The sequence below is a fragment of the Ceratotherium simum genome, chromosome 11 (assembly GCF_057802395.1).
Source record: "Ceratotherium simum simum isolate JZ-2026a chromosome 11, ASM5780239v1, whole genome shotgun sequence".
Taxonomy (NCBI): Eukaryota; Metazoa; Chordata; class Mammalia; order Perissodactyla; family Rhinocerotidae; genus Ceratotherium; species Ceratotherium simum.
This window is the reverse complement of record NC_141910.1, coordinates 12,641,190-12,666,897: the sequence shown is the minus strand read 5'-3', so window position 1 is coordinate 12,666,897 and position 25,708 is coordinate 12,641,190. Positions and strand designations below refer to the sequence as shown.

Genomic DNA, 25,708 nt, shown 5'->3' with positions numbered 1-25,708 from the left:
ATTCTGGCCTCTGCAATCAGTATTCAACCTTGCACTTGGATGGTAGGACAGACCTACAGTTGTTCTTTAAAGTGATCAGCTAAAAATGTGCTCATTCATTCCAATATTGACTCCTATGTTTGGCCCTCGTAATTTTTTCTTTGGATTAGTGTAACAGCCCCTCTCACATTTTTCGCCTGATTGCTTAAAAATTATGGTTGGTGTGATGAGGGATAATTTGCCAACTTTTAATTTCTCTTCACTGATGTAATTAACTGCCCAAAATATTTTTTCCAGCAGTGTAGTACTGACAGGCCCTTTGCTACTCAAACCACAGGGTTCAGATGAGGGAGACCATCCCCAGCTCTAGTAGTCACATGACCCAAGTCTCACCAATCAAAGGGATTGGCTTATGGTTGGGCACACGATCTCAGCCAGACCAGTGAGAGTGGTCCAGGGACTTTCTGGAACTAAGGAAAAGAAATGATCATTTGCAAATAGACTGCTAAAATGGTAGAAAGCCTACTGCTGGTGGCCATCTTTGCAATCATGTGGGCACCGCCACTTTATAAACGAAACAGCCACAGAAAGCAGGGCTGCGAGGGGATGGATGTTTGACAGTTGTGCAACTGGAAACAAGCAGCAACCAAATGAGCACTGAAGTCATTTTAGCTGGGTTTGTCACTTATAACTAAGAGACTTAAACTCACTGATTTGTATTTGCAGAATTCTTCCTTCCTTCCTTTTTTGAAAAATCAGTACTTTGCTTATCTCCTATTTTCCTCTTCCCTATAATTTAATGATTGCTCACATTATTGCTATTTTGGACTGTCACTCTGCCCTAGTATCCTCCCCTTACCCTCAGTTTCCACACTGCTGTCAGAGCCATCTGAAATGAAAACCTGTCCATTATTTGCTTATTTAAATTCCTTCAGACTCCCCATCACCTACAGGCAAAAACCCATCTTCTTTCATAGGATCTAACCCCTACCTACCTGTCCAACTGAAATCCACCCTTCACTGCTTGTACCTCCCCGTACAAACTATGCTGCAAGTATGGTTATGCAGTTACTCATATTTTAAGCCAGTTCAAGCCTTGTCTTCTCCAGGGAGCCACCTCTGACTGCCCCACAGTATACTAAGGGCCCACAGCTCGTGCATAACTTTTACGGGACGGATGGCCCTTTAGAACTTGCAATCTATGTACGTGTCTGTTTTTACCACTGGTCTGCAAGCTCCATGACAGGATCTAGCTTTAGTCATCTATGTCAACGGCCCAGCATGGCATGGGACAAAAAGTGCATGTACTGTGATTACTGAACAGAACTGACAGTGGTTTTGCAATTCTAGTTCCACAGTGTGACTCTGAAGCTTTTTAGAAAAGGATTTGCAGAACAATCTCACCAATCTTGGGCTTCCAAATTAGCTTCAATTTAACAGTTTGAGTATAATTTTTTTATGATAGAAACAAAGTAAAAACAGTTTTACTTTGTTATGATTAAAAGTGTAATGCCTTTAGTCCCAATCCCTTCGGCATTTTACTTCTTTGCTCTAACTTGACATTCTCTTACCTTCACTTTATTGGTCCTTGCTTACTCCCAGCTTTCACACTTATAATCTTTCCATCTGAGCTACTGCAGGAAACTCCTTAGGTAGGATCTCTTTGGATGCATTTCCTTTTTGACCTCATTGGGGTGATTTTTAATTGCAGTCACTTTATTTTCTAGAGCCTCCTAGCACTGTTGAGCACACAGAATTTTTACAAATACAACCCAGAGAAGCAGAGACTTAACTTTGCTATGAACGAGCTATCTGAAGTCTGAGGTTCTGTGACACTGTCTGGAAACCACTGAAAAATTCCTAACATACTTCTAAATTGCCACCCCCCTCCCCAAGTTGCTACAAGGATTAAACGGGACAACGTGCTAAAGCACTCTCCTAAAGAGTCCTTAGGTTCCTCTAAGGAAGTGATAGTCAAAGTGCTGGTCAGCCACAAAATAAGGAACTTGGCCAGAATCTGAATCAATAATCTACTTCCTTCACTTAGCAAATCTGCTACCAAAAAAAAAAAAAAAAAGGCAGCTGAGCTCAACAGAGTGCTTAGACACATTCTGGTGAAAAACCCTTATCTTTTCACAGAACAGGAAAAAAAGCTCACAGAGCAGCAGCCAGTCCAAGCTTTTGGACCATCCAGCATCTTTGAAACAATTTTGCTATGAGCTCTGAACCCCCAGGCAAAATCCAGACACTTTTCTCCAGCTTCTCTTTCAGCTAGGACAGAGGTATGTGACCTAGGATCTGCCAGTCAGAGGCACCCATGTGAGTTTTTGATTAGGAAGACACACAAAAGGAAGCAAGTGCTAGGTAAAACCCCTTATTTTGGTCAGGGCAGATGCATCTAGCTTTTGGGAGGAGCTGAGGTAGAGACCGACATCTAGTAGCAGCAAACAGTGCAGGCTGTAGCATCCACACCTAGCCGACAACACGGTATTTGCTAGAGAAGGCCCAAGGCATGGTTTGGACATTGTTTCTGGCTGTGCAGCTTCAAAGGCCAACTCTTTGCCTTCCCGAAGATTATTCGGGTTATTCTATTACTTATTTATAACGTTTGAAATAGCTTGCAAACTTAGCCATTAGACACCCTTACAAACTTAACATTTTTGCGATTGATTTTAAGCCTACTGAAATATAACTCAAAAAAATCCAAAACTGATTGCTAGCTTACTTGTGTCTTATGCAAAATATGAGGGTTAACCCATATTATTTAGCCACATTTCTAAGTTTTTAATTTTAACTCTATTCAAGAAAGGTCAAAACAATTCTAGCACAGCTATTTTGAATAGCCCTAAAATTAGGCATCTGTAATTTGCACCTCTAAAAAGAACTCTAATATTTCCCTTGCAATAATGAAAAATGGTTGGTTGAGGTGGGGGGTGTCTTACGCATATGCTGAGTACTCAATTTCAAGGTCAGAAAATTAATGAATCCAGTCTCTCCTCTTCCCTTTTCTCAATCTCACAATCAGAAACGTGCAAAAGAGGTCGAGAGCTTGGTTAGCATGGTAAGAAGGAGACTTTTTTGTCTGGGATGGGTTTTAGCGACTATCATCAGAGGAATAGTTTTTGTTCTTGGGGGTGGGGCCCTGATATTATAAGATATTTAGTTCACTTAGGAACTTCCCTTTCTTCTAAGAGTTAAGAAAATATTTTCGCTACTAAATGATAAGCAAAGATAATCTTCCACCGAACCTGCAAAAATCTCAAGTTTCACATTTAAATAAAAGTGTGTTGAGCACATACTTTGTAATAAATCATTACTTTCTTTCAATATATTTTATTCTGATGAAGTTACAAAAGTAGATACAAAATACTTTTTTTAAAGTACAGTTAACTGACTTAGAAAAATAGATAAAGCCCCTAAAGGTTTAAAAATACAACATAAATTTTCATGTAAAGAACATTTAAAAATATTTTAGATGGTAACCAAGACTAACTGATGCAAACTATTTTCAATGTAGACCAAACACAGAATGTTGTTCTATATAAATCCATAGCACACTGGTAATCCATTTGGATTTAGAGAATACTTTTTTGGAATAGAATCTGATGAGAGAAAACCCAAGTGGATTTCAATGCAGTTGCTTCAATAAAATTACTCCTATCACATGTAATATCATCCCCCAAAGCCTTTTACAATCTGAAACATCAAAATCTAATGCAAAAAAACACAGGAAGACTGAGGGACTACTATTTTCCCTCTTTGCCAAAATTCTATAATAGTAAAAACCAAATCCATTAACTAAACTGACATCAGGAGGAAATAATGTCCCTGTGGAAGGTGCTCAGTTTGGTGTCCCAGTGGCATTTTTCAGGCCAGAGTCCTACAGACAGGAGATGGCCTCCTATAACCAGACAGGAGTAACACCAGCACCATGACTGGAGCTGCTCAGGAACAAATTTCTAGGACTCATACTCCTGGGCCTGATTTGTTTATGCTTATGAGGTAATGATTTTGTTTAGAAGCGTCACTTCTAGTATAACCTCACTGCTCACAGAGAAGGCCACCAGTACAGTCAGGAAACCTCAACAACGTTTGCAGAAGTTAAAATCACCACCAGCATCGCTCCTCTTGCCTCTGCACTACTAGGAAAACTTTCCTTTTGTTGTTATCAAAGTCGTGATAATACAGATTTGCATTTCTTGAGTAGGCAGCGACATGAGCTAGGGCTCTACAAGTCTAAGATGAAAGGAAATACTTTTCTAGCTGGCAGCCCTCCAAAATCACTTTATTCACCATCTGGAGAAAAATAAAGGATATGTTTGGCTGTCAATACAAAAACCGTAGTACAAGGAAGTTTCAATATTTAAACAAAAATCTGCACATCGTTATCCCAAAGATTTTTTAAAGGCCTGGAAATTCAAGCACCATAGGATTAACTGCATAATTTAGCAAGCATTCTCCACCCCATGATTGCAATCAGGTGTGAGGAGCCGCAATCAGACACTGAGAGAAGATGACTTCTGATTCGGAGAGGAGTGTTGTGGAATAGGCAGACCCTGGGCCCAGGGAGACAAAAGTGAGAGGAGCCAAAGACTGATTGATTTCTTCCGACTCTTATCAAAGGCTAGCTCTCTAGCCAAGTCAGAAGGCGTCATACTCTCCCCTTCCGCCAACTCTCCTGCCCTCCCTGGCCTTGAATGTAAATAAATGTTAAGACTAATGTTTAGGTGCATTATGGGTTATGCCAGATTAGCTTAGGAATCTGGTAATGGTTTTATTTTTTTAAAAAAAGGCCATTCTGAGTCTCAAATTACCGACAAATTTTTTATTTATGTCCTATTAATAAGTTGCCTTTACTACTGTTCTAGCATGTCACCATCTTTGGTTAGTTATGGGGCTGAGTCATGAAGAGAGGGAGGATTTCTATCACTGAATATAAATGGAGAAAAGTGAGAATCCTTTTGTTTGACAATATTTGAAATATTATAAATGATGATGAAAGTACAACCTTAGTTGAGAAATATAATTTCATTGTTTGCAGACGTAATTAAAGCCAAGGTTTAAAGTCGAGAGGCAGTAACATTCTAGGTGGCATCTAGAAAACTGCTTTCTTGTTTGTAAATGATCAACATAAACATACAAAATGCCTGACAGGGACCTTTGGATAAGCTTAAAACACTGACCGTGGGATGTTTTGGAGAGGGGTTTTCTCTTTTTTACATAAGTGGATTATCCCACTTTTTAATTCCTGAAACAATGACATATGGTTTCAGCCTAAATTAGATGAAACGTTTTGTTTCCTTTAAAATTCTGGATATAGTTAAGAATTTATTGAAATTGAGTTATTACAAAAATGAAGTTTCTAAGCAATTCTTTATGATCTAGTGGAATAATGCAAATAAATTAAAAAAAACCTTATGAAATCTAACCTTTATCAAAGCTATCAAGGATGGTGAGTACTTTGCAAAAATCAGCTCTCAAACACAGAATGCTGATGAACTTCAAGCACTGCCAGTCTGGCAAGTCTTTAGTATACTTGTGCCTCAGTACATTTTAAACAGTTAGCTAGAGTTGACTAAATCCTAGAAACCTAATGACAATCAGATCTTTTCTTCACTAAAGGCGAAGATTCTTTTTATCCCAATAGAAATAGAATAATTTCAAGTTTTGATACAAAAACAATTAAAACAGGATAAAACCCATATGGGGCTCAATCCATCCTTTGACTATTAACAGAATGAAGTAAATTTTTTTTAACCTATTCTTCCTACTTTGTCTCCTTTAAACACAAATACACACACACACACTAAAGAACAGGTAGCACACTAAACTTTTAGCTGTGTTATAAAATGTGTACATCTTTAAGGTTTTTTATTGTTGTTTTCCTTAAGTTTTATCCTTATTGGGATAAAGTTTGTGCATTTCTACACTACTCTTAACTACGTATCAAGTCACAATAAAAACACATAGAAGTAATTTTTTTAAAGGAAACTCAAAACAAAATAATCAAGTACTCTGAGTACTTTCTTCCATTCTCTTATCCAAAATTTCAAGGCCTCTGAAAAACAATGTGAATGAAAATAGTGGTTCTGAGACCTAAATATGTCATAATTTTTTGGGACGTTTTCTTTCTCTCAGCCAAAAGCTACACAGTAAAATTAGTCTGAATGAAGCATTTCGAAATAAAAATCTACAAGACTATCCTTAGATGACTTAAAAATTATTTCTCATATACACATACTCCTAAAAATTTAGATAGGTTTATGTGAATAAAATTCCAAATAAAGATTAAAAAATAAAGTTATTTTAGAAATAACTTTGGTTACTCCCATACCACATATGTCATATGATGATTAAATTGCAATCATGGATTTTGAAAAAATATACATATATATTCTTATCTATAAAAACACTAGCACACAAACTTCAAACTAAAAGGTTATCCAAAGTGACACAAATGTTCTAAATCTTAAGGAAACTTAAATTTAAGTTAAACTTAAACTTGAAATACCTCTTCTTTTTGTAAAATAAAAGCAGAATAAAACTAATCTGATTGCATTACTGGGAAATTTGTTCTGGAAACTTGTTAATAAATTATTGGTGGAAATTCTTATTACCCATTTATGTTTTGTCACCTGAAACAGTCTCAATCATTTTCTTCAGTAAAAGAAATAATAAGTAAACGAATAAACTACTGGTTAGTCATCACATATTATAACCAAGTGTGACTCTGACAGTAACAGGAGTGGTCACATAGTGCCTCAGATTCGGCTATCCTGAATTTCTCACTCTGAAGGTATTAGGCCAATCTACCTTTGAGACAATTTTATCACTAGACACAGACAACGAGTGTCTTTTTATCCTGTTTTCTTAAAGTTTGCATCACTAGCCTATAACAGATAGCAATGAGATAGCTCTAGCAGTAGCAAGAGGGTAACTGTGTTCCAGAAGAAACATTTATCTGTCTTTCGATCCAAGCTTCTCAATTAACTCCTGAAGAGGTGCCAACTCACGCCTATCAATCAGATTAAACTCCTAAAAAGAGAAGAAAAATAAAATTTAAAAATAGATCTAAAATTAAAACTGTAAATATCATTCAGAGAAGGGATTCCCAACCATAGTTTTCTGAAATCCAAAAGAATGATGAAATAAGCTCTGTGAACATTTTAAAATGGGATAATTTTTACTCCATTTTTAAAATATAGGGGGACTTACTAACTAATCAACTATACATATTGCAATGATCTTCACTGTATAAAATATTAAAATCCAAATTATATATACATTTGCATTTACAGAGACATTATCTGAAAACTATACATTGAACCTTTGATAGTGGCGACCCTTGGGGCAGTGGATCTTTTACTTTCATATATCTATATCTACATTAATATCTATATCTATGCCATACACCAATCACAGAAGGAAGATAGAGAAGAGCACAGTACATTCTCCTTTGTGTGGTACACAGAACTGTAATACACAATACCCACTATAAAGCTACCATTTTTTCCCACAAAAAATAATATCTAGATAGACATTTAAATTTTGCATATAGAATTAGGTATCTCTAAATTTAGGCTAAAGGAGTCCCAATTTTTTGATATCTTTTCCAAACAATGTGAATCATTTTGATTTAAAAAAATTCCAATTCTAACTAAGGGCCCATAAGGCAATAGGCCACATCTCTGAAGGGGATGTTTCCAGCTACTGACTTCATTGGCCCAAAGTGGGACTTCTGAAAACTTAACCCAAGATAGCAGCTAACAAGTTCTTCCCCAAACTTCTCTCCCAGGCATAGATATCTCATAACACTATCCAACTGCAGGTGTTTTTCCAGAGCATCCCTTCACCCAGCAGTGGCAATGGGTATGGACAAACTTTCTTGGGTTTTTGGTGTCCTTGTCACAACCTAACTAGACACCTGAGGCAGCCAGAGGCAAAAGGCCCCAAATGGGGTGATGCTTTCTAAGAGGCTATGCATACCAATGAAATAAACAACATGGAAAAGAGAACATAAGCGAGAACCCTGTTTATACTTAGCTCTACATCTATAAATAAGACATTGCTCTTATTCAAGTTACCAATCCAAATAAGTCCAAGTCAAAGTACACAGAAGTCAACACGGCTCAACCTACCTGAACAAAGAAAATAAAGTGCTTAAAGGAGGTGTTGAGGTGGGCCTCCTCCTGCAGCTGCATCACAGAATCAAAGTGCTGGTGATAAATATGGGCATAAACCCTGAACAGACGCTTTAGAATGGTCTTTGCCACAGACATAAAATTTTTGGGAAATGGGACACCTGTAATCAAATATACATATATATCGATTAGTCTTTTATCTAATTCAATATCAGAAAGTTCAGATACTGCCATGAGCAACTCCAACACACAAACATACACATTCACAAATACAAGCCTATTTCCATGTATTTAAAAAAGCCAAGGAAAAAAATCCCAAACCTAAGTATATGAAGTATCCTCACATACCACACTTTTTCTGACCGCCTTAGAATAGGAGGCACAGGTTATCAAGTTATATAAGATGCTACTGAATCAAAGTTTGGTTTTTTTTTTTGCGAGGAAGATCAGCCCTGAGCTAACATCCATGCTAATCCTCCTCTTTTTGCTGAGGAAGACCGGCTCTGAGCTAACATCTATTGCCAATCCTCCCCCAGTAGATAGTTGTATGTCATAGTTGCACATCCTTCTAGCTGCTGTATGTGGGATGCGGCCTCAGCATGGCCGGAGAAGCAGTGCATCGGTGCGCGCCCGGGATCTGAACCCAGGCCACCAGCAGCGGAGCGCGCGCGCTTAACCGCTGAGCCATGGGGCCAGCCCTGAATCAAAGTTAAAATAAACATAATGTTAGTTGTTTCATATTTCTTCCTAAGATTAAATGCAACAAGAGTATTTTGACTATAAATAGGAAATTTTTATTTATTTATTTTTTTGCTGGGAAAGATCTGCCCTGAGCTAACATCTGTTGCCTGTCTTCCTCCCCACGCCATTCCACCCAAAGCCCCACTGCATAGTTGTATATTCTAGTTGTAAGTCCTACTAATTCTTCTGTGTGAGCCACTGCCACAGCATGGCTACTGACAGACGAGTGGTGTGGTTCTGCGACTGGGAATGGAACCCAGGCTGCCAAAGCAGTGAGAGTGCCAAACTTTAACCACCAGGCCAACAAGGCTGGCTTGAAAATTTTTAATTTTTGTAATTTGTAACTCAAAAAAAGTTTTACACACACACACACACACACACACTCAATCAGGACTGGAAACTATCCTAAGCAAAAGAAAAAGAAAGGCACTTTTAGTCACTATAATCTGCTGTCTACAAATAAAAAGTATTTTGCCTTCTTAATTACTCTGAAAAGCCAATTTTCTTTCTAAACTAGGAGTCCCCAACTTTTTACTTTATTTTTTTAAAGTGCTATTTCCGTTTTCCTATAGTCTAAGAAGGGGATATACTTCCTGAAAAAGAGAAGAAGGGTATCTCCCTATTTTTCAAAGAAAATCAATACCTCCTTAGAGAAGAACTGGGAGAGGGGTTGGTAATCTCTCTCCAAGCAGTGCAGGTAGGGATGCAAGTGGTTACACTCCTGAAAATTTTGGTTGACAAGATCAAAGTCTTTTCAGGGACAGGAGAAAGATAATACAATTGGCACTGAATATAGTAAACAAACACGTAAGAAGGCATCTGCTTCCAAAATAACCTGGATTAGTTGGCCTTAAAGGTCTGTTCCACAACTCTACTCTTGAAACATTTTCTTTTCTTCAATCTTTCAAGAAATAAAGGCTAAAACACTTTCTCCTTCCCTGCACTTTGTTTTCTTTAGTTTATTTCTCAACCAGTCCTTAATAGCTTGAAATTTAGTATATTTTGTTCTTGTAAACTGATTTTTGTGGGTTTTATTCCCCAGTCTTGATTAACAACTTGCCTTTTCAAATATTATTCTGGAGCTTATGGGCATGTTTTTTGAACAGGGTCTTTTATTCATGTATTAAAAAGATGAATTTTTAAGTCAAACTCCTTTACTCTCAGAATTTACAAATGGGCATCTTGCTAATAAAAGGAACAGTAATAACTTGGATATATTAGTTAAAAATGAATAATAAACAGCTTTGTCTAATAAGAATAAATAAATGTCATAAGTAAGATGTGGATAGTAGCCTAATGAGGGGGGGAAAGGATTCCACAGAACATTAGGATGAATTATTGAAGAATGGGAAACTGAGAAAAGAGAATAAAGTCAAAAGTATTCTTTATCTTCCATAAGAAGGAGACGTTAATGAATAAAGAAATATAAGTAATTTGTATTAGTCTAAGCACTTTCCAAGCTGAATTTAACAGAAACATTCAAGCACAATCAATATACAATAAAGAATCTATGAGAAATAAAGGGTTTAATAACAGAATGGAAAAGCTGACCAACAGCAATCAGACCAAGTGTAACAACACAATGTACACTTTTCTCCTGAAAGAGCCTCTGATTAGACTGCAGAAAGGAATCTGCTATGTTCTGAATGTTTGTGTCCCCCCTAAAATTCATACGTTGAAATCCTAACCCCCTAGGTGATGGTTTTAGGAGGTGAGACCTTTTGGAGGTGATTAGGTCACAACCAGAGCCCTCATGAATGGGATTCGTACCCTTATAAAAGAGGCGCCAGAGAGCTTGCTGGCCCCTTCCACCATGTTAAGACTAGGCGAGAAGTTGGCAGTCTGCAACTCGAAGTGAGCCTTCACCAGAACCTGACCATGCTGGCGCCCTGATCTTGGACTTACAGCCTTTACAACTGTGAGAAATAAATTTCTGTTGTTTATAGGCCATCCAGTCTTTGGTACTTTTGTTATAACAGCTCGAACAGATAAGACAGAATACAACAATATGTTGTCTATAAGACACCCTTAAACTGAAAATGACAAGGACCAATCTCATCCATGCATACCAATGCCAAAATCTTAATCAGAATATTAGCAAATAAAAAATACTCTTCCAGCAGAACATTAAAAAAAAAATAATGGAGAAAACCTTATGTTGATCAGCAACAGATACTGCAAAAGTATCTGATAAAACTCTACAACCATAGCTGATTTAAAAAACTCATACACCTCTAACCAAAAGCAAGATTCCTTCTTAATGCTGAAATACTAGAAGCACTCACATAAAAGTAAGGAAACGAGAAAAGAATGTCTGCCATCATCACCATTACTCAGTACTGTTCTGGAAGTACTAGTTGATCCAATTAGATATAAGTTACACAAGAAGTACACATATCAGAAAGGAAGAGGCAAAATTACTATTATCTTAATATGATGTGGCTGTATACTTAAAAAACTGAAGAAAACCAACCCAAAACATCAGAAACAATCAGAATCTAATGGTCAATTTACATAAAATTTTACATAAAACGTATACAAAAATCAACAGCTTTCCTATATACTAAACAATAACCAGTTGGAAACCAGGAATCAATAAAAAACATTAAATGCCTAGGAATAAACTTAAGAAACTTGAAAGATTAGCATAAAGTAAACTATAGAATTTCACAAAAGGAAATAAGAAATAAATAAAAGATATGGATAAATGAAGAAATATACCTTGTTCTTGGATAGGAAGAGTCAGTAATGTCAAGAGAACAAGAATCCTGTATTAATCTATCAATTGAATGAAATCGTAATCAAAATCTCACAAAAGTTTTTTTTTTTTTTTTTTTACCTTGACAAAATGATTCTAAGTTCTCTGGAAGAACAAATATCCCAGAATAGCCATGAATATTCTGAAAAAGAAAAGCAAGGAAGAGAGACTAGCCCTACAAGATGCTCAAAGATATATGGCCATGGTAATTAAAACAGTGTGGAATTTCTATAGGAAAGATAAAGAGATTAAAAGACTCCAAAATATGTGGCAATTTGGTGTACACATATGATAATCAGGGGAGAAGAGACACAAGTATTTGATAAATGGTATTAGGCAAACTGACCAGCATTTATAATTTGAAAAAACTGAAGGAGGCATTGAGAAAAAAATTCCCCCGACAGAACAAACATTTAAATGTAAAAACAGGGGCCGCTCTGTGGCTTGGCGGTTAAGTGCGCGCGCTCCGCTACTGGGGGCCCGGGTTCGGATCCCGGGCGCGCACTGACGCACCGCTTCTCGGGCCATGCTGAGGCTGTGTCCCACATACAGCAACTAGAAGGATGTGCAACTACGACATACAGCTATCTACTGGGGCTTTGGGGGAAAAATAAATAAATAAAATTATAAAAATAAATAAATAAATAAAATAAATGTAAAAACAAAACCACAAAACTACTAAATGAAAACATGGACAAATATTTTAATAATCTTGAAGAACGGCAAACTTTTCTAATCATTGTATTAAAATCCAGACATTATAAAGGAAAAGATTAATAGAGCAAAATAAGAAAGTTATATATAGTAAAAACACCTTATGAACAAAATAAGACAAAAGGCAATCTGAGGAAAACTACAAAATAAGACAAAAGGCAATCTGAGGAAAACTACATACAACACCTATGACAAAGAGCTAATATACTTAACATACAAAGAAATGGAAAAAGGATATAAACAGAAAACACACAATGATCAATAAACCAAAAAGTGAAAGATAAAAAAATAAGCAAAAACCAGTATTGATGAAGAAACACAGGCAGACACAAACCTGGCTAGAGGGAGTATACATTTACAATCTTTTTGGAGAGGAATTTGGCAGTCTCTATTACATTTTTTTCAAGTAATGGAACATTAAAAAGAACACATGTATCATTTAAAAAGAAAAATAGTTCTACAACATTAACTCACCAATCTTAGAAGGAAAAAGAGTTTCATCATCAAGTTGATCCTGAACCCAAGTCATCAAATAGTCAATGTATTTTGGTGCAGAACATTTGATTGGCTTTTTAATATTAGTACCATCTGCCCAATGATATTCATATCTGGAGAGAAAAAGGTTTACTGATAAAATTTTCAAAAACATTAACAAATGTGCAACTTGTAATCAAAGTAGGTTCACAGTTTGTCAAGAGACGTTATATATAACTTCAGTAAATTACCGAACTTTCTACTTAAGATTACTGAGAGTTCCCTATAGAATCATTCTGAAATGTGATGGTTATAATTGGAAGAGAAAAGGAAGATAATGTGGCAGCTGGCAATGCCAGAATTTATGTTTTATAACACAGCCCTGGGAAAGATAAAGGAACTGCATTCATGTCTGTTAGGCAGAGAGTGCTGAGGACTGGGTAAGGGGCTGATAGATCCATCACCTTCTGAGATCCTTGGCCATCAAGTTATCACCAATAGGCCAAGACTATAAAACCCTGTTTTCTGGAGAGAGTGTTAAAGAAACATCCCTAGCCACGCATCTTTTTCCCCCTTACCTTTGCTGAGCTAGAATGATTAACAAGACTTATACAAAACTTCAGTGGGTAAAGCATTTAAGCCATAGATAAGTTTAATTTTCCTATTTATTTTATTTGAATTTCTTTTAAGGAAATTTGAGGAATAAAACTTAACACAACACAAAATAAAAATATCTCTCCTAAAATAATGTAATAAAAATAGGACTACAAACTCACTGGGGACTCTTTTTTCCTTTATACTTGTAGCAAATTCAGAAAGGAAAATTTTTTCCAAGAGGTAAATATCTTGATACCATCAATCATCACATAAAATCAGTCATTTATTACAGGAAAAAGGAATGGAAGGAGACACTAAAACATTAATCCCATCACGCTGTGACTGAACATTATGGGTGATAAAGAGTTCCATCTTTCTCAATATTTCTTGAAATTTATTATAGCCAAATTTTTTAAATCTAGCATCTTTAAACTAGATAACTAAAGCAGCACAACTTGGAAATAATTACCACTAAATAAGCGCAAGAAAAGATAATCAAATATTAAAAGTCAACTAAAAATTCTTCCAAGAAATTCATCTAAAAACCAGAAACAGAATTGTTAAGTGTTAATAAAATTGAAAAAATAACTTTTGCAACGTAAGATAAACCTAACTCAAATTTCTTTACTTTTGCTCCTATAACTGAATTCATACTTACCATAATGCAATTATAAAATCAAAACACTAAGTACTACATATAAAAGTATTTAATAATAACTTAAAGCTTATAGGTAAGTATTCAAGAACTCACAAAATTAAACTGTTTTTACACAAGCAGATAAGAAAAATAAAATGTCTTTATTATTTAATTTATATCAATTAGTGACTAGCTTTATTTAGTAATTCAAATACCTATATAATAGGCAGTATATGTACCTTGGACCTGCAGACATGACTGGACAGCTTGCTTCAGTGCAGAATTCTGTAATAGTTCCATATAACATGTTGATCTGGTTGAAGAAATCCACAGCTGGAAAGATAATCGCAGAACTGTGTTAAAATATCTGTGTAAACACAACAAAACATCAGACCTCTCAGTTGAAGGAAAAATGGACAATGCATTCAAGTTCTTGGCTGAATCCTCGGGAGATTCAACAATCCAGGGGTACTATAAATTCTCTTCTTTTTTTAAGTTGTCACACCTAAGTAAAGTTAACTTTTTATATATATTCACTTTTAATATACTAAGCTTGTAACCAGCATTTAACAGCAACAAAATAAAGCAGAGATAATTCTAACTTAATGGTTAACTATCATGTCATTAGATATACAATTTGATTATATCCAAGGGAATGAAAAAATCCATAGCTTCTTATCGATCTGGACCAGACAATACCATTTGTGTTAGGAAAGAAAGAAAAGTGTTGTGAAATATACAGTGAGGGAGAAGTGTATCAGGCATTTAAAAAATCTAATTCATCATAAAAAATTGAGGCCTAATGCAAATTGAGGATATAAAAAAGACATAGGACAATGTCCCTTGTCCTGGAGTCTCCAGCTAACAGAAGGGACAAAATTAAAAGAGATGAATAACACAACATATAAGATAGTGCCCAAAGGCCAAGAATAAGTGCTAGAGAGTTCAGAGAAAAAGCAGTATCTCGAGGAGCTGAGGGAGTGAGGAGAACTTCCTAAAGGAGCTTCAGCTAGATCTGGAAGAAGATAGAAGAGGAAGGGCTAAGTAATGAACTTAACGGAGTGAAACATGTTACCCTGTGCAAAGAGAACCACATAAGCCTTGGAAAGTTTTTAAAATGTTTTAGTTCCCTATCTAAAGGAGTACCTAAAAATCAATGAGGGCTTTTCCAAGTTTCTTAAAAAACAAGTAGATAAAAAAGTTTTATCTTGTCAAAAGGAATTTTATACAAAACTTCCTCACTTATAAACCTTCCTCTTGATTAGTCATGCTTTTAGGAAAGTAATACTTAGGCACTCAATATTCATTCAAAATAAAGAGTATGTCCAGATGGTGTGCTGGTGTATTGGTCTAAAGCAGCTGTTCTCAAAATGTGATCCAGGGATCCCCTGTTTCAGGAGGGATCTGTGAGGCTAGAACCATTTTAATTGCTCTTTTCACTCTCATTCCCTCAGGAGGCACAGGGGAGCAGTCTAGAAGCTCCATGATGTTGACATCACAACAGACTGAATGCAGAAGCAGATACGAGAATCCAGCTGTCTCCTATTAAGCCAGACATTAAATAAGATTTGCAAACATGTAAAACAATGCCATACTTTTCCCTAAAATTTATTTGGAAAATGACTGTTTTTCATAAAAATATATTTATGTTAACATGCAACGGGTTTATTATTTTTATTTTTGGATGAACTTAAAAATAAGTATATTTAGGAGCCAGCCCAGTGGCGCAGTGGTTAAGTTCTTGCGCTCCACTTCAGCGGCCAGGGGTTCACAGGTTCGGATCCTGGGTGCAGACCTACGCATCACTGATCAAGCCATGCTGTGGCAGGCATCCCACATACAAAGTAGAGGAAAATGAGCATGGATGTTAGCCCAGGGTCAATCTTCCTCAGCAAAAAGAGGAGGACTGGCAACAGATGTTAGCTCTGGGCTAATCTTCCTTGCCAAAAAAAAAAAAAAAAAAAAAAAAGGTAAAATTTCTCGGTTTTAATTTCTAACACAGTACCTATCACTAGATATAACCTACGTAATTAAAAGCTCTTTGCAGTTTTCAATAATTTTTAAGAAAATAAAGGGATCCTGAGACCAAGGGGTTTGAGAACAGCTGCTCTAGAGCAGTAAGTCTCAAAGAAAAATCTAAGGCTGAAGAAGGCCAACAAGTGCCTTCAGAATAAAAGATGATAATTTGAATAAGGCTAAAAAAGTCTTTTCTGAATACATAATACTTCACATGGTTCAACCCCACCCCTACACACAGATAACCACTATATTATTAATTTTTTCTGTATCCTGCCCCCTAAGTTTCTTTATCCTATCTTACATAAAAGATAACATATTACATAGTTCTGCACCTTGTTTTTTTCTTAGTAATATGAATAATGGCTTTTTAATGAGTTGAGAAAAACAAAATTTTCCTTAATGTGCTACCGAAAAATTTTAAATTACATTTGTAGCTCACATAATATTTCTATTGGACAGTGCTGATCACGGCAATGATTATCAATAATTGATTAACACCACATAAAAAGACAACTAGAGGGCCGGCCCCGTGGCTTGGTGGTTAAGTGCGCGCGCTCTGATGGTGGTGGCCCGGGTTCGGATCCCGGGCGTGCACCGAGGCACCACTTCTCCGTCCATCCTGAGGCCGAGTCCCACATACAGCAACTAGAAGGATGTGCAGCTATGACATACAACTATCTACTGGGGCTTTGGGGGGAAAAAATAAATAAATAAAATCTTTAAAAAAAAAAAAAAAGACAACTAGACACTATGGAAGTATCTACATTGTTGGAGTATATACCACCACCTATGCAGCAGTCTTGCAAACAAACAAAAATCAAACTTGAATTTGATCAAAGCTCCAAATCTGTGCTAACATGGTAGCCACTAGCCACATATGGCCACTTACATTAAAATGAAATTAAATTTAAAATTCAGTTCCACAGTCACACTAGCCACATTTCAAGTGCTGAAAGCCACAGTGCAGATATAGAACGTTTGCATCATCACAGAAAGTTCTATTGGACAGTGCTGCTCTAGATCTAACATTTACAGGAAATAAAATGAGGAACAGAACACGATAACGGATGCCTTGGGCATATGATCAGCAGAATTCATACTGTGGAAAACAAATGAACTGGTTTCAACAACAAACAAAATAGCAAGGAAAAAAGGGTGCAATGAGGGGAAATCTGTGAATTAATAGATTCAAAATACATATGTATAGGCCTTGTTGGATCCTGATTTACACCAACCACACATTTTTTAAAAAAGAAACATTTATAGGACAATCAGGGGAAATGTGAACACTGACTGGATATTTGATAATGTGAAGGAATGACGGTCTTGTCACTATCTTTAAAAAGGGGCAGTTCTTGTCTTTTAGAGATACTGAAATATTTATAGATGAAATAATGTCTGGAATTTGCTTCAAAATAATCAGAGTGGGATACAGAAGCAGCACAATTGGCAATGAATTGATAATTGCTGAAGCTAGAAAATGTTACCTGGCAATTCACTGTACTAGTTTCTCTACTTTTTTTATGTTTGAACATTTCCATTAAAAAGTTTAAAAAATTCCTGGAATATCTGAAATTCCTAACAGATTTAAACCTCACCACCCAGAACTGGTCTCATCTCAGAAATGATAGACCAATATTCAAATCTCTAACCTCAGCATACCCTTCTATGTCATGCCCTCACTTTCTTAAACTCAGAATGACTTTCAGCTCATCAGTCAAGTGCGTTTTGACTACTACCTAAAAGTCACAACAATCAAGTGACTGACAATATAAACTCCAACTGACTTTCCTGTATACATAGGCAGATGAGAACTCTGGGAGTGGGCGGACAACTGTACAGATGGATTCCCTACAAAGTCATGGTCCACCACAGGTAGAATCTTTGTATTTATCGATCTTTTATTTGACCTTACTCAGCTCTGTTCTCCTCAGAAATTACCCCAAAGCACTCATCATTTCTCCTCAAGTCTCTCTACTCAAACACAAAAGCCACAACCACGTACTCTGAAGAGAACAACATAGTTTTGGATGTATTTGTACTTATGTGTTTCTTTACAGATACTCCGTTATACTACTTACAACAGTTAATTTATAAAATAAAATTCATTAACAAAAAAATTTTAGCAAAGTCTTCCTGTAAACCAGCAAAGTTGAATGTTATTAAAAACTTACTGTTAACGGCAATCCATTCATTGAGGTCCTCTCCCTCTGGTAACATAACAGCTTGTCTCAGATTCCCACTTCCTAGAGTTGCTTCTGCATGTTTTAAGAGTTCATACTGATGAGACCCTTCAGGGATATTCTTCTTTGGTTTGAATGTTTTAGAAGACCGGCTGCTGCTGTTAGGTTAAAAGTAAATCAATTTTTAGGACTGCAAGTAGAACAGCATAATTTTAGGCACATAAATTGCTCTGTAAAAAAAATTTAAAAATACTCCCTGAAAAGCGCCAGGATCGGGGGGGTGGGGAATGATCACAATAAAAGAATACTTTAAATTTTTTTCCTCCCATAAAAACAGGATTAGCAACACAATTTCACATGGAAGGCAATTTTACTATGCCTCATGAAGCAGTCTGGTGTAATAGAAAGGGCACTTTAAGGAAAAAAAGAAGAAACCTGGATTCTAATCCTTGATCTGCCACTGTCTCTCTGTGACTGCCTGAGAAACCTAAACTCCTTTTGGTCTCAATTTCCACCTACAGAAAATGGTGCTGGGAGGGAGGCAGCGCTAAGGTTCTCATAGTCCAAAAATCCAGTTTTCTGTATCAAAATCCTTGAGATGCCATCAAAGCAAACCACAGAAATCACACTAACATTTTAAAGTTTTTAGCAGGGAAAATAAATGAGACAGAAACAACTGGTTGTTGGGGGGAAAAATAACTTTTTATTCCTATCTGTAAGGAAGGTCTTCTTAACACTACAAAAAGCCCAGAAACCTTAAAAAAAAAAAAAGGACGGATTTCAAATCATAACAAAACTTTCATAACAGAGCAAAAAGACAAGTAACAAAAAAAGTACTTGCAACATATATTACAAAGGATTGACTAGATAATAAAAGGCTTCTATAATCTGTTAAGAAGAAGGTAAGGAACCCTCTAGAAAAATGGGCTTAGGCAATGAGGAGGCAATTCTGAAGGAAAAATACAATGACCAATGAACTTCTGAAAAGCTGTTCAATTAAAGTAAGACTCATTTTTCCTTAACCTGAGTGTCAAAAGTTAAAACAATTACATTAAGCATGGGTTAGGGTATAGAGGAAATTAGTACTTTAATATACTATTGGTGGGCCGGCTCCGTGGCTTGGCGGTTAAGTGCGCGCGCTCTGATGCTGGCGGCCCAGGTTCGGATCCCGGGCACGCCCCAAGGCACCACTTCTCCGTCCAACCCGAGGCCGAGTCCCACGTAGAGCATCTAGAAGGATGTGAACCTATGACATGCAACTATCTACTGGGGCTTTGGGGGGAAAAAAATGAATAAATAAAATCTTTAAAAAAAAAAAATATATATATACTATTGGTGAAAATGTAAAGTGTATAACATTTTGGGAGGGCAATATGGCAGTATCTATTAATGCTGAAATGCTCCTCAATCCATTCCTTCCATTTCTAGATACCTCTCCTAGACATGGATAAGGATGTATTTTCCAAGATTTTTATAGTGAAAAACCTGCAAACAATGCTAAAGCTTATTAATAGAGGAATGAATAAATAGACTATGATACATCAGCATCATGGAATAGTGCATAGTGGTTAAGAAGAACAAGATACAGCAATAGGTATTCACAGGGAAAGATCTCATGACATGGTTAAACACATTACAGAACAGAATGTAGAGCAGGAGCCCATTTTGTAAATGCACAGAAAGTGTCAGAAAGGATACACATCAAACTGATTAGTACTGGTGATTACTTCCAGGAGGAGGAAGAGCACAGAAGTGTGGACTTTCACTTTACCCAAGTAATCTGAATTTTAAATAAGACTGATTAAGAAGTAAAAAGGAATTACAAAAACACTAAAAATCAAATATGGAAAGTTTTTAACATGATAAAGAGCTACATTTAATGGGGAAGTACTAAATTAGAAGCAATGGCCCTTTACAAATAGAAAGAAGCTGTGAATGACAGAAGCTAAAATACGGAAAATTAACATGGAATGATGTCTCAAGATTCAATATGATCTTCATCTAAATTAAGACTTTTGTGCTTGAAATGGCACTATTAAGACAGTGAAAACAATCCACAAAATGGGAGAAAATATTTGCAAATCATAGATATGATAAGGGACTAGTATCCAGCATAAAGAATTCTTATAACTCAAAAACAAAACGACAAATAACCCAATTAAAAAATGGTCAAAGTTTACAAAAAACTATATGCCAACAAATTGGACAATCTAGAAGAAATGGATAAATTCTTAGCCTCATAAAACCTCCCAAAACTGAATCAAGAAGAAATAGAGAATCTGAATAGACCAATCACAAGTAAAGAGATTGAAACAGTAATCAAAAACCTCCCAAAAAGCAAAAGTCCAGGATCAGATGGCTTCTCTGGAGAATTTTACCAAACATTCAAAGAAGATTTAATACCTATCCTTCTCAAACTATTACAAAAAATAGAGGAAGATGGAACACTTCCTAACACATTCTATGAGGCCAACATCACTCTGATACCAAAGCCAGACAAGACTAGCACAAAGAAGGAAAATTACAGGCCAATATCGCTGATGAACATAGATGCAAAAATCCTCAACAAAATATTGGCAAACCAAATACAGCAATACATTAAAAAGATTATACACCATGATCAAGTGGGATTTATACCAGGGACACAGGGATGGTTCAACATCTGCAAATCAACCAATGTGATACACCACATTAACAAAATGATGAGTAAAAACCACATGATTATCTCAATAGATGCAGAGAAAGCATTTGACAAGATCCAACATCCATTTATGACAAAAACTCTCAATAAAATGGTTATAGAAGGAAAGTACCTCAACATGATAAAGGCTATATATGACAAACCCACAGCCAAAATCATACTCAACAGGGAAAAACTGAAAGCCATCCCTCTGAGAACAGGAACAAGACAAGGGTGCCCACTCTCGCCACTCTTATTCAACATAGTACTGGAAGTTCTGGCCAGAGCAATTAGGCAAGAAAAAGGAATAAAAGGAATCCAAATAGGGAAAGAAGTAGTGAAACTCTCACTGTTCGCAGATAACATGATTCTATATATAGAAAACCCTAAAGAATCCACTGAAAAACTATTAGAAATAATCAACAACTACAGCAAAGTTGCAGGGTACAAAATCAACTTACAAAAAAATCAGTTGCATTTCTATACTCTAATAACGACCTAACAGAAAGAGAACTCAAGAATACAATCCCACTTACAATCGCCAACAAAAAGAATAAAATATCTAGGAATAAATTTAACCAAGAAGGTGAAAGACCTATATAATGAAAACTATAAGACATTATTGAAAGAAATCGATGATAACATAAAGAAATGGTGAGATATCCCATGCACATGGATTAGAAAAATATAGTTAAAATGTCCATACTACCTAAAACAATCTACAGATTCAATGCAATCCCAATCAGAATCCCAATGACATTTTTACGGAAATAGAACAAAGAATCCTAAAATTCATATGGGGCAACAAAAGACCCCGAACAGCTAAAGCAATCCTGAGAAAAAAGAACAAAGCTGGAGGCACCACAATCCCTGACTTCAAAATATACTACAAAGCTATAATAATCAAAATAGCATGGTATTGGTACAAAAACGGACACACAGATCAATGGAACAGAATTGAAAGTCCAGAAATAAAACCACACATATACAGACAGTTAATCTTTGACAAAGGAGCTAAGAACATACAATGGAGAAAGGAAAGTCTCTTCAATAAATGGTGCTGGGAAAATCGGACAGCCACACACGAAAGTAGACCATTATCTTTCACCATACACAAAAATTAACTCAAAATGGATCAATGACTTGAATGTAAGATCTGAAACTATGAAACTCCTAGAAGAAAATATAGGTGGACACTCTTTGACGTTAGTCTTAGAAGGATCTTTTCGAATTCCATGTCTACTCTGATAAGAGAAACAAAAGAAAAAATAAACAAGTGGGACTTCATCAGACTAAAGAGCTTCTGCAAGGCAAAGGAAACCAGGATCAAAATGAAAAGACAACCCACCAACTGGGAGAAAATATTTGCAAATTATATATCTGACAAGGGGTTAATCTCCATAATATATAAAGAACTCACACAACTGAACAAAAAAACAAATAACCCGATCAAAAAAATGGGCCGAGGATATGAACAGACATTTTTCAAAGGAAGATATACAGATGGCCTATAGGCATACGAAAAGATGTTCAACATCACTAATCACCGGGGAAATGCAACTCCAAACTACACTAAGATATCACCTTACACACATCAGAATGGCTATAATCATCAAGACAAAAAAAAAACAAATGTTGGAGAGGATGTGGAGAAAAGTGAACCCTCATACACTGCTGGTGTGAATGCAAACTGGTGCAGCCACGATGGAAAACAGTATGGAGATTTCTCAAAAAATTAAAAATAGAAATACCTTATGATCCAGCTATCCCACTTCTGGGTATTTATCCAAAGAACTTGAAATCAACAATCCAAAGAGGCTTATGCACCCCTATGTTCATTGCAGCATTATTCACTATAGCCAAGAAGTGGAAGCAACCCAAGTGTCCAATAGCTGATTGGATAAAGAAGATGTGGTATATATATAAAATGGAATACTACTCAGCCGTAAAAATAGACAAAGTCGTCCCATTTGCAACAACATAGATGGACCTGGAGGGTATTATGTTAAATGAAATAAGCCAGACAGAGAAAGACAAACACTGTATGACTTCACTCATACATGGAATATAAACTAACATACGGACAGAGAGAACAGTCTGGTGGTTACCAGGGGGAAGCAGGTTGAGGGGTGGGCACAAGGGGTGAAGGGGCACATTTATATGGTGACTGACAAACAATAATGTACAACTGAAATCTCACAATGTTATAAACTATTATGACATCAATTTAAAAAATTTAAATAAAAAAAAATGGTCAAAGGATCAGAACAGACGTTACTCCAAAGAAGATATACAAATGGCCAATAAGCACTCGAAAAGATGCTCAACATCTTTAGGGAAGATGCAAAGTAGAGAAATGTCATTAGGGAAATGAAAAGTAAAATCATAATGAGATACCATTTCACACCCACTTAGGATGGCTATAATCAAAAAGGCAATTAACAAGTGCTCTGGAGGGGGTGGGAAAATTGAAACTCTCATACAGTGCTAATGGGAATGTAAAATGGTGCAGAGCTTTGAAAAAGCTTGGCAGTTCCTCAAAAGGTTAAACATAGTTACCATATAACTCAGCAATTCCACTCCTAGGTATATACCCAAGAGAAAGGAACACATACATGCACCCAAAAACCGTGTACACAAAAGTTCATAGCAGCATTATTCATAACAGCCAGAAAGTGGAAACTCAAAGGTCCATCAGCAAAATAAAGTTTGAAAGAAATAAACAGCCTCATATTTAGATCACAAAAGCAACTAAGCAACTGTGCATCGCCAAACAAACCACTAACTAAACCATAACTCATAAGAAAAGGACGGGGGGAAAGGGGGAAGATAGTGTTCTAGTAATATGGAAATTTGCAATTAAAATCTAAATCATACAGACTTTCTGACGTGGTAATCATACTTCGGAGACTACCTTTAAGAAAATAATCCAAAGGAGGGAAAAAGGGGTTTGGACAAAGATATTCTTAGGGGTAACAGCAAAATACCAGAAAGAATCCAAATTTCTCACAATAAGGAACTGTGTAGATAAACTCTGGTTATGGAAACACTATGTAACAATCAAATTTAATAAAAATGTCAAGGATGTGGGTGATGTCCATAACTAAAAATAGATATTCATCCAATCACACCTCACACATTTAAGCAATATACTAGGTAGAGAGAGCCACCTGAGAAAAATGCGCTAGAGCAATGCTTCTCAAATCTTAATGAACTTAACTATGAAGCATCAGAGAATTTACCAACTTTTCCACTTAACCCTCATTTGGGCCCAGGCGTTATCTGTAAAATAGGATTCTCCCGAGGAAATGAGAAGTTAATTATAAAAAGTAACAAAGTGGGCTGAATCAGAACGGGACGGAACGGTCTGCAAGGCCTGCAGCTTAACCGCAAGCTTCTCAAACTGCAGCACTCCACATTTTCCTGGGGCGGCCTTTTTCCGCGCGGGTAATTTAATACCGACAATAATAAAACTGGACAAACGGTGGAGGAAAAAGCTAAGTCAGTTTGGATCTTTGCTGAAGGCTCGAGGCAAGAAGCTGGGAGCCCGCGGCGGGGCCGGGGGCTCCGCCCCCAGATCCTCCCCCCGCCCTCGGGGGCGCTCAGGCGGAAAAGTTCCGAGGCGCCGGCGACCTCGGGGCCTTTCGGCTCCCCAGCCTTCTCGCTCCGCTTCCTTTGCGTCGACCTTCATCTCCGTCTGCCTCTGCCCACATCCCGGTCTCCGGCGACGGGGCAAAGCAAGCGCCCGCCACCCCGACCCCGACTCCGGGGGACGACCCTCGCCTCAGGAGCCCGCTCGCCCCGTCCCCGACCTCGGCCCTCAGCCCTCAGCCCTCAGCCCCGGGACCCTCGGCCGGGTCACACTCACAAGAGGAAGCTCATCTTCTAGACTCAGAGGGGAAGGGAGGGGCCGCTGGCCCCCGCCGCGGTCAAGATTCGGAGCCGGCGCGGAACCGAGAGGGAGCGACGGTCTTCAGCCGGCGGACACCGGAAGCACGGTCCTCTGCTGCTTCGAGTCGGGGGTCCAGCCGGTACAAGCCAGCGCAAGCCTCTGCACTCACCTAGCCCGCCTCCCCAACCTCGCCGACCCGAAATGCGGAACCAGCAAAATCTCGCGAGAGAAGGCTTCGCTCCGCCCCACCCCGTCGAGAGGGACTCGACGCTCCCCTTTTAGCCCCGCCCTCTCCTACAACTCAGCCAATCAGCAGCCTCCTGACTGGGACTTCCTTCTCTCGAAGGGGTGGTAGGGTTGCGGTCCTGGGCCTGGTCTCGTGCTTGGTCCACACTCATTTTGCTGGCTTCCGTCCCTGTTTTCTAGACGCCAGGGGGTTTTTGTGAGCGCTGCAGTTTTTTAAAATTTTAAATGGATTTTTAAATTAAGATATAATTCACATAGCCTAACATTCACCCTTTTAAAATGTACATAGGTTTTTTTGTATGTTCACAGAGTTGTGCAACCATCACCACTATCTAATTCTAGAATATTTTCATGACCTGGAAAAGAAACTGGTGCCCATTAGCGGTCACTCACCATTCCTCCCTTCTCCCAACCCCTGGCAACAACTGTGTACCTCCTTTCTATATGGATATGCCTAATCTAGAGATTTCATATAAATGGAATTATACAATATGCGGTCTTTTGTGACTGACTGACTTCTTTCACTTAGCATAATATATTCAAAGTTCATCCGTGTAGTAGCATGTATCAGCACTGCATTCTTTTTATGGATGAATAATATTCCATTGTATGAATATACCATATTTTGTTTATCCATTCATCTGTTG

General features: G+C 37.2%; 1 protein-coding gene across 1 annotated transcript; it reads right to left on the bottom strand.

Moving 5' to 3' along the window:
* Positions 1–3,292: 3,292 nt before the first annotated feature.
* MOB1A (MOB kinase activator 1A) lies at positions 3,293–25,012 on the bottom strand. Its single transcript, XM_004435514.3, has 6 exons — positions 24,792–25,012; positions 18,235–18,401; positions 14,281–14,374; positions 12,808–12,941; positions 8,118–8,281; positions 3,293–7,014 (listed from the first exon to the last, which is right to left on the bottom strand). Exons 1-6 carry the CDS (start codon positions 24,803–24,805, stop codon positions 6,937–6,939), a joined length of 651 nt encoding a protein of 216 aa, XP_004435571.1. The 5' UTR covers positions 24,806–25,012; the 3' UTR covers positions 3,293–6,936.
* Positions 25,013–25,708: the final 696 nt, after the last annotated feature.

Excerpts from the sequence above, each read along its gene's own strand:
- MOB1A (XM_004435514.3), bottom strand. Across the intron at positions 14,375-18,234 it reads TGAATGGATTGCCGTTAACA|CTGTGGATTTCTTCAACCAG; the intron begins GTAAGTTTTTAA and ends TTATCTTTCCAG. Across the intron at positions 7,015-8,117 it reads ACTTTATTTTCTTTGTTCAG|GAGTTTAATCTGATTGATAG; the intron begins GTAGGTTGAGCC and ends TTCTCTTTTTAG.